This window comes from Ipomoea triloba, chromosome 3 (genome assembly GCF_003576645.1).
Source record: "Ipomoea triloba cultivar NCNSP0323 chromosome 3, ASM357664v1".
NCBI lineage: Eukaryota > Viridiplantae > Streptophyta > Magnoliopsida > Solanales > Convolvulaceae > Ipomoea > Ipomoea triloba.
Genome location: NC_044918.1, coordinates 13,845,410 through 13,855,689, shown reverse-complemented (window position 1 = coordinate 13,855,689; position 10,280 = coordinate 13,845,410). Strand labels below are relative to the sequence as shown.

Sequence of the window (10,280 nt, the reverse complement as noted above, 5' to 3'; positions counted from 1 at the left end):
CTGCAGCGGGTGAGACCCTATCCTTAACCTTTTTTTTTTTTTTTTTCTTCTAAATTTCACCTATGTGACCAACCGAGATGCTATGCCGACAACACATACCAAATTTAATTGGTTATATACCTAGTTAACTTACAATAATGTCTCAATTTTCTTTTTAAAAAATCTGTGAAAGTACATGCTGCTTATCAGACCTAATTAATATCGCAGTATCCAAAAATCTAGGTTATGAGCCCCAGAAATTCTGCTACACTCTTGAAGAACGCCCTTAATTGACTCTTCTTTAATTTCAACATAATGATTAAATATAATGCTTAACGATACAGAGATAACCAATAATCATAGATCTATAACGCCTCATTACCATATTTACACATGGTATGTTTTTATTTTTATTTTTTTTAAATTAATTTAATTTTTAAACTTATGCAACAACGAGGATCGATCAAGAAGTGTTAGACAAAAATTAAACGTGTAACCTTGAAGTCCGAGAATTATGCTGTACATACTCATTTGGTCACTTTTTTTAGGCTAGATAGTATGCTTTCTTTTTACAGGGTATATATAATTATATATACATTGTGCAGTGCATACAATGAATAAAATTGTTATAAATTTTGTGAACGGATCTGATCTCCTATTAAATGTGACATTATTTATCAAAATGTTTACAAAAATATACTATTTTTGCCATGAAAAGATCGAGTAAGATATGTATATATCATGAATAAGAACTTGCTGATTTTGGAAAAATTTTCAAATAATTAGCCCTGCTCATACTTCATCATATCCATCAAGTCAACAAAAAAACTTTTGGAATTCTTATATATAGATACTGATCAAGCTAAGCTAACAACTATAACCGGACGAAAGTTGTTACTCTCTTCATCTAAGGTACTATTTTCAACTTCTTATATTCACTTAGATCAATATAATAAAGTTAATGAGATCTTAACTAGTCAAGTTTCGAAAGAAAGGGATCACAATCGATTCTATTTTTATCAAGAGTACATATCAGAATTCAAAGAGTAGTTTGTCTCGGGAGGTGTCATCGTGTATGATTTATAGATTGAAATTGGACTCTATAGTTGATTATATATTGTATAACAGATGATTATTTTGAACTCACTGCAGAAAATTTTGTTATTTCTGTCTACCAGTTCTGATCAACTAAATAATTAGAGTTTTTTTTAGTGGGGTTTAGAATTTGATTATTACCAACACCTTCTCAGTTGAACTCATGGAACAATGGTTTTTCTGGTACAGTTTCCTTCAATTTTTTGTATGGTTTACGGGCTATTATACATGAACAAGAATTATTCTATACCTCCTCTTATAATGGCTATGAGCTGAGTTTTCCGTTGTACTAAAAAAAAAGAGAAATTTAGAGTTTTTTTAAATCCCTTTGTTGTGACAGGAAAAACTCACGACAACTACCTTAGATTGTAGGTTGGATAAATATTACTTGTGTAATAGCTTGCAAATTAGACGGGAGAAAGGTAAATTAAACTAATTAGGAGAATATTGTCATATTGATAAGAATAGAACTCGGGATAGGAATAGGATTTTTTTTTTTTTTAAACTTTTATGGTTGCTGAAGGTGGAAATTTCCAAAAGGAAAAGTACTTTATGTTCTACGGAACTTCAAGCATGTACATTTCTCCAAAACATGGATCTTCATTTCAAAAAAAGACTAAATGTACTTTTGAAACATGAAACGTGTTCATTAATTTCATGAAATAATGACCGTGATAGTGTATACAAATGAAACAAAAAATTAAAGCTGCGGTGCGTAAATCTCTCCGATCCGCCACGCGGCGCCGCCTCCATTCACACAACATAATGAAGAAGAGAATGAAGTTTCATTCTGCCGTGCATTCTAATTCTTACTTTTGTCATCATACCTTATACGTTTCAATTAACCATTTCCCCAACCCCAAAACGTTTAATTTTTAAACGGAATACCGACAACCTCGTAATCTAAAAACATCATCATCTTGAGACAAGAACGACGAGGTATTATATTATCAATACAACAAATTGCAGTAAAGATCCAACAGAACATACATGCATGTGTGATTTTATAATACTCCGTAACTTTTTTCTCTTTTCGTGAAATGAAAAAGTAGTAAAAGTTGCTTTATTATACTCAGAAATTGCAGCGCTAAGGTTGTCTTCTTCGCTGACTTATAGGTGGTATAAAGGCCTATATTCATGCTTTTGAATATGAATGTCAAAGTTTGAATAGGACACTTAACCAAGCTTTATTTATGGACAAGTATTGTTGTTGTTCTTGCCCGTGAAGGGATTTCAAATATTATTACTCTCTTTTCTGGGCTCGTGATGGGGAAATTCATATATATGTGTGTATGTGTATTTTTACGATGAAGATCGAATAGTTGGGAAAAATCAAATCTTTTGGTATTGGGGTGTGCAGATTTTTGGAGAAGATGATGATGAAAGTAGCAGCGTTTCTGGGAATGATGATGAGTAGTGCAGTAATGGCGGCGCAGTATGATTATGGGGACGCCTTGTCGAAAAGCATTCTGTTCTTTGAAGGGCAGAGATCTGGAAAGCTGCCTTCTTCTCAACGCATGACTTGGAGGAAGGATTCTGCTCTTCAAGATGGTGCTGATATGGGTGTATGTACTTAACTTTTCTTTCTCCAAATCCCTTTTTTCTCATATTGGTTTGATATATTATATTGCAATAGTTATACCGTGGTCTGTATCATTCGTCTGGAACTGCAGTTGTGTTGAACTGATACTGCAGTTGAATTGAACGGATGAACGACCTCTGTTCTGTGCAACTGCATTCCCTTTCAACACAACTGCAATATCAGTTCAACATATAACTGCAGTATCAACCATGATCATGATCCACAATACATAACATGATTGATATATATCAGGTGGACTTGGTAGGAGGATACTATGATGCCGGTGACAATGTAAAATATAATTTTCCAATGGCATATTCCACCACAATGCTGGCATGGAGTGTGTTGGAGTATAGAAAAGGAATGGGATCAGATTTGCAGGCTGCAATGGATGCCATCCGGTGGTCAACAGACTATTTGTTGAAGGCAACTGCCAAACCAAACCTGGTTTTTGTTCAGGTTGGTCAGGCCCAGGCTGATCACAATTGTTGGGAACGCCCTGAGGACATGGACACACCTCGTACGGCCTTCGCCGTCACCGACAAATCCCCTGGCTCCGAGGTTTCTGCTGAGATTGCCGCCGCCTTAGCCGCCGCATCCATGGTTTTCAAGAAATCTGACACTCCTTATTCCACACTCCTGCTTCAGAGAGCTTCCCAGGTTTTTGAATTTGCAGATAAGTTCAGAGGCTCTTACAATGACTCTCTTGGGCAATGGGTTTGCCCTTGGTATTGTGACTACAGTGGCTATCAGGTCAGGTTTCTCGTAGATTCTGTTCAGTATCGTTAGACTATATTTAGATCTAACAGTCTGTCCATATGCAGGATGAGTTGCTCTGGGCAGCAGCATGGCTCTTAAAAGCCACAGGACAACCTCTTTACTGGAACTATGTCAAAGGGAACATCATAAATTTTAGACCACAAATTGAAAGAGCCATATCTGAATTTGGATGGGACTCCAAGCATGCTGGTATAAATGTGCTTATCTCCAAGGTATATTATATCTTCATTCCTTAACAAACAGCTTCTATATCTAAAGTACATTAGCAAATTTTATGGCATTTCTAACCTTTTTCTTCTTCTGCAGTTTGTTCTTAAAAATATCAACAATTTCATCCCATATATTCCTTATGCTGATAAATTTGTCTGCAACGTACTGCCCGAATCGCCTCTGAGATCAGTATCATACACACCAGGTATATATTTTAATGTTGGTACTTTCTTCGCTAAAAAATTAATGATTTAATGTTGTTACGTGTTTTTTGGTACTCTCAAGTTAAAAATTTGGAGATTTTAAAAACTTTTTGGACCACCGTTTAGTCTCAAAGTGAAATTTTGATCCTGTAAAATGATTGGAACTCTAAGATTAGGTTTCGAAATTACTTTAAGGTAGTCAGAAATTGTGAAATTTTTAGCTATGTTTAAATATTTTACCTTATGTTGGCAGGTGGACTTTTGTACAAATCTAGTATTTGCAACATTCAAAGCACGACATCTATATCATTTCTTATTCTAACATACGCCAGATACCTTAAAAAATCCAAAAGAATAGTTGACTGCGGTAACGGCGTTACTTTAACTCCGACAAGGCTCATGCAGTTCGCGAAAACACAGGTGAACTATATCCTAGGAAGCAATCCGGCGAACATGTCGTACATGGTCGGATACGGCGAAAGATTCCCTCAGAGAATTCACCACCGCGGCTCGTCGTTGCCGTCGGTTGACCAGCATCCACAACGTATCGAATGTAAAGAAGGGACGCCATATTTTCAGACTGGAAACCCAAACCCTAATTTGCTGATCGGAGCTGTGGTCGGAGGGCCGGATATGAATGATAAATTTTACGATGATAGAGTCGACGCCGCGCATTCAGAGCCCACTACATACGTTAACGCGCCGCTTGTCGGCCTCTTGGCTCATTTCAATAAACATCCTAGAATGTAGAATTTTTTTTTATATGTAAGAAATCTCAAATTAAATCTTTATTTTTTTAGAATGTATAAAATTTGAAAAATTATTGTTTTATTGGATTGGATTTGATGGATTATATAATTGTTATTGTTGATTTTTTGACTACCGGTAATCAATCGGTAGGACCAACATTACGAATTGAATAAGTAAACATAATTGAAGGGAAAAATAAAAGAACACAGATAATTTTTTCGTGGAAACCAAAAGGTGAAAACCACAGACCCTTTTATGGCGGTGCCAAACTAAAATTTACTATATTTTTATTGTTGGTACATATATGGTAGAGTGCTTTTTAGAGAGACGTGAGATGTCTAGAGAGGATTTCGATTCGATGCCCTTCTTTATAATTGACTAAGGCCTTTTATGGTGGAGAAATAGGTAGAGTTTATGGTAATCTATGAAGAAGGATAATTTTGGGAGTATGAGCTAATTTAGGTTGACCTTGATTGTCTTCTCATAATTGCATAGTTGCTATATACTTCATTCCTTTACCGTTGTGATTGACTAGTCAAATCTCGAGTCGAGTGCTGAATCTGAGTACCGATCCGACCACCTTCCCATGTCCGGCTGACCGATTGGTTGACTACTCATATTCCAATCAGTTATGAAAAAGATTTCTATGTATGTACCAATATTAGTTAGGGCACGCAACTGAATCAAAGATGTGGTAAAAGGGATATGAAATCACGGATAGAGTTGTAAATCAAGATTGTTCAATTATAAGTTGATAATAAGTTAAATTAAATTATACTATACAAGTTGATTATTCTAATTAAAAGTCGAAGTGGGTCGGTGAGGGCAAGCTTGGATGTGAGATAAGGTTAAGGTTATGTTACATGTGGCCATGGTTGAAAAAATCGCTAGACGAAAATTAATCAGCGTCTAGGCGTTAGGCGATTGGCAACCGCCTAGCGTATCGCCATAAGCGGTTGTCTAGGCGGCCGACCAACTCGGGATTTTCGCAACACTACATGTGGCTGATCAGGATGGGATAGATTTGTTCGCAAAGATGAAATTTTTTACAAGGATGGTGTAGATAGGGTCAAATTAAACTTTTGTTTGTTAGGCCTAGTGGTTAAAAAGAGTCTGGTTTTAATTTAATGAAACCGTTATACTTTTTTGCCTTTTTGGGATATTATGAATCATACTTTCAAATTTTCTCAACCTCACCGAATGGCCCACGAGTGTTTAATTTGTTTGACCTAACTGTTAAAAAGGATTTTGATTCTAATTTAATGACAAATTATAGTTTTTTGGGATGTTTTGAGTCAACCTTTCTCAACTTCACCAAATGGATTGACTGCATGTCTGGCTGGCCGACTAAAAGGAGTTCTATTTTAATTTAATGACATATTATACTTTTTTGAAATGCTTTTTTCGTAGTCAAACTTTCTCACCCCTAATTTAATGTACCAAACAAACTTTTATAAAAAGATGTTAATTTATAAAATCTTGTTTTAATTTGGACCAAACATTAATTATCTAAAATAAATTTATCCAAATAAGAAAATGATAAAAGTCACAAATATTTTTATTTTGTTCTATTTGTTTGAGTACTTTCACATACATGCATTTTTCCTTCATCATCTAATTCTTTCTAATGACTTGCTTGTATTTCTTGGGAATTCATTCGTTGTTTGGTCCCCCAATAAAACATCGTTGTTATCCGCACTTAACCATGTTAATTTCTAAATTAATTATATCAGTTATTTCGGATTTTGATCTTTTTTCTTTTTCTTTTATGTTAAGATTATCAAATATAGATTCAAAGATTTTTTATTTTTTTAGATTTTATTAATCTCTAAAGTCCATTAAGAAATAATTAAGGGGAGCGCACCAATAGATATATGCAGGCATGCAGCCCAAAAAGGCATATATATAATGATATTACTGAATTGGGTGTAATTACTGTAATCCAAAATTAATGCCATGGCCGATTGTTAGTGTTGGATTACTTGGGTATTAATTAAGAGATATAGTGACAGGAAATTAAAAGAAATGTGTGTGTATTTATATGTAAGTAGTCCATACGATTGATATACAAAAAAAAACAAAGATTTTTGTTTGTCGTTAAAGATGGCGGCGTTGGTTAAAGTTGCGGCGGCGTTTCTTGGCCTTATAAGCATTGTAACGGCGGCGGAGGTGACGGGGAGCCGCCGGGGACATGATTACGGCGACGCCTTATCCAAAAGTATCCTATTTTTTGAGGGTCAGAGGTCCGGCAAACTGCCCACTAACCAACGTTTGACTTGGAGAAGAGATTCTGCTCTAAAAGATGGTTCTGATCACGGTGTATGTCTTCCTAATATATATATAAATAATTTAAAAATCACCTTTTACTTTGTTTCATACTAGGTGATCTTTAATTTTTGCAAAATGTTTTTTAGATTTTAATTCTGTAGCTTATAGTCAGGTAACTAGGACTCTGTCCCTCCTGACTTTATCTCAGCATATAAGCAGTAATTTACCTGGGTTTTATTACATATAAGAAGAATGTGATTTTGCATGTCGTCCCAGGTCACTAATTATTACGGAGTATATTATTATGTGAATCTTTAACGGTTTTCCGTGAATTTAGGTGGATTTGACAGGAGGATACTATGATGCTGGGGACAACGTTAAGTACAGTTTTCCAATGGCGTTTTCTGCGACGATGCTGGCATGGAGTGTGGTGGAATATGGAGGAGCCATGGGAGAGGAGAGGCGTCATGCTTTGGAGGCGGTACGGTGGGGGACAGACTTTTTGTTGAAGGCTACAGAGAAAACTAACGTTGTATATGCGCTGGTTGGTGTGCCTGTCGAGGATCACCATTGCTGGGAACGGCCGGAGGATATGGACACTCCTCGGACGTCTTTCGCCGTCACCGACAAGTCTCCGGGCTCCGAGGTTTCTGCAGAGATTGCGGCTGCCATGGCTGCCGCTTCCTTGGCTTTCAAGGCTTCTGATCCTCGTTACTCCAAATTGCTCCTGCAAAGAGCCTCCCAGGTACTATACCTATCAGACATACATGCATTAAGAGACAGTCTGCACGAGTAGGATATTTAATTAATAAGTCTGATCTTTGACCTTATTAATCAAATATCTGAATAGTCTTAATGATTGAGATTTGTGCGACAGTCTCACATAAGTTTTTGCCAATTAAAAATAATCGAGCATGCTACTGGACTATGATAAAACTAATATTAAGTGTTTGGAAACGGTGTTGGATCTATCAGGTTTTTCAATTTGCTGATAAATTCAGAGGGTCTTACAATACCGGCCTAGGGCAATGGATTTGTCCATTCTACTGCGATTTTGGTGGCTACCAGGTATATATATATGTAATAATCCAATTCCTGGACATCTAGTGATCATAAGCCTAGTTATCCGATCCTCAAATAAAACATCCTAAGCTAGTCACAATTTATAAACCTGAATGTTTTTTTCCCAGGATGAATTGGTATGGGCAGCAGCATGGCTCCACAAAGCCACAAATGACGCTAAATACTGGAATTATGTGAAGCAAAACATTCAAGGCATGTCGATGGCCACAAGTGCGTTTGGATGGGATTCCAAACATGCCGGTATAAATGTCCTCGTCTCTCAGGTTTGTGACTTGAATTACAAACAACTAATACAATCAACTATCTGATAACCGCATACATTTATACACCCTTCACATATTTTGCAGTTTATTCTAAATAACGACACCCAAGATTTCAACCCTTTCATTCTCAATGCTGATGCACTCGTCTGCAATGTTCTTCCCGAATCGCCTTCGAAATCCGAGAAATTCACTCCTGGTAGGCATTTAGTGCCTAGTTCTTATTCTCACGTTCTTTAAAGTGGTCAGAAAGTTAAGATTTCTATCCATCAATAACATGTATAAAAATCTCTAACTATATATTACACTTATCTTGAAAATTTTGTCAGGTGGACTTATGTTCGTTGACTGTATGTGTAACCTGCAACGTTCAGCAGCTGTGTCGTTTCTTTTTGTTACATATGGAACGTATTTGCAGAAAGCTAAAAGGACAATCAATTGTGGCAACGTTGTTGTCACTCCAGCTAGGCTTATAGAATTCGCAAAATTCCAGGTAAATTTGAAAACTTTAAGGTATAGGTACAAAATCACAGATCTGGTTACAATATCTAGTACGACTCAAATAATGTATAATGTTGGTGAAATTGGACAGGTGGATTATATATTAGGAAATAATCCGATGAATATGTCATATATGGTGGGGTACGGGCACAAGTATCCGGAAAGAGCACACCACCGAGGGGCGTCATTGCCGTCGATCGGCGATCATCCAGAGCCCATGGGGTGCTCGGGCTGGTCATATTTGAATTCCTCAAACCCAAATCTTAACTTGCTGGTCGGAGCTGTGGTCGGAGGGCCTGACGGAAACGACCAATTTGCTGATAATAGAAGGGATGCTAAGTACTCGGAGCCTACTACTTATGTTAATGCACCTCTTGTTGGCATCTTGGCTTATTTCAAAGCACATTAGGCGATGTATCTTTGGGTGACACATTTAATTTTTGATTATTAATCTTTTGACAGACAATATACTGATCAAAGACTGTTAAGGCCGATATTAACTAATAACTGTCACCCATAGAAAAATGATAACATCTGTACTCATCATATGTTATATGAATTTAAATTTTGTTCAGTACTTTATTATGCAATACCCCCCTCCCTCCTTTTTTTTTTTTCTTTTTAAATTTGTGTGTGTGTGTGTGTTTATTGAGCTTATAAAATTTTTAAAAAAAATTAAATAATACACATCAGATCAAACAGAGATGCATGGCGTCTAGAAGAAAAAGTTATGTTGAATCCAAGTAGGCAACAGCCATGTTGACATGTGATTCCAGTCGCCATCAACAACAGATCAGATCTGTCAGAATTATTGTTTGCATATTTTTTTTTTTAAATTATTGTTTGCATATATTTGTTGTGTGAACCGGATATTTTTAATTTTGATCTTTATATATATGATAAATTATAATTAATAAGATATTATTGTGGATGAAATTAGATTCTCTTATTTTAAGGATGAATTCAGAACTAATCTCAGTAATTTTTTTGTGCAACGTAACATAAAGATTATATCACAAATTATGAAGCATAATGCAATGAATGGATATATTGTTGGTAGTGGAATGTGATACGGAGTATTTACTCTTTAGACTTGAGAAGCTAATTATTGGCCTTAATTGGGCTAGAATTCTAAATTCACTGGGCCTTCATGCGTCAACCCATCTCCTCAAGGCTTAGCCCAACTCAATTAACATTTATAGATCCATTACATTATCTTGGACGAACTCGTATACCAAACCTCAATAATTATACCATCGACCTGAGTGGATTCGTGTCCATTTACATATTGTGAACATTTAATATTTAAATTTTGTATTTCGGATTCTGGTTCACCTTGCAAGATGGATTCAGATCCACATAATAAATTGTCACAAAACTTAAAATCTAGAAATATTTAATTTGGAGTTTGGACCCATTAATCATAAAAAGTATTTAATAAGAATAATTAATTAATTCGAGTTCAAAATGATTATCGAATATCGGGAAATTATGTTATTAAAATATAGCATTTAGGATATTTTTAGTAGAAATGAAGGGATAGGAAAAGGACTACTCTTGTGGTGGATG

At 35.8% G+C, this 10,280-nt stretch overlaps 2 protein-coding genes across 2 annotated transcripts; both read left to right on the top strand.

Moving 5' to 3' along the window:
* The first annotated feature begins 2,359 nt into the window (after positions 1-2,359).
* LOC116012146 (endoglucanase 8-like) lies at positions 2,360-4,599 on the top strand. Its single transcript, XM_031251624.1, has 5 exons — positions 2,360-2,639; positions 2,909-3,409; positions 3,481-3,648; positions 3,743-3,851; positions 4,103-4,599. Exons 1-5 carry the CDS (start codon positions 2,448-2,450, stop codon positions 4,597-4,599), a joined length of 1,467 nt encoding a protein of 488 aa, XP_031107484.1. The 5' UTR covers positions 2,360-2,447.
* A 1,882-nt stretch (positions 4,600-6,481) lies between these two features.
* Positions 6,482-9,120, top strand: LOC116012937 (endoglucanase 17-like). The gene is made up of 8 exons (XM_031252604.1): positions 6,482-6,496; positions 6,703-6,918; positions 7,205-7,612; positions 7,843-7,935; positions 8,058-8,217; positions 8,323-8,409; positions 8,540-8,703; positions 8,803-9,120. Exons 1-8 carry the CDS (start codon positions 6,482-6,484, stop codon positions 9,118-9,120), a joined length of 1,461 nt encoding a protein of 486 aa, XP_031108464.1.
* Positions 9,121-10,280: the final 1,160 nt, after the last annotated feature.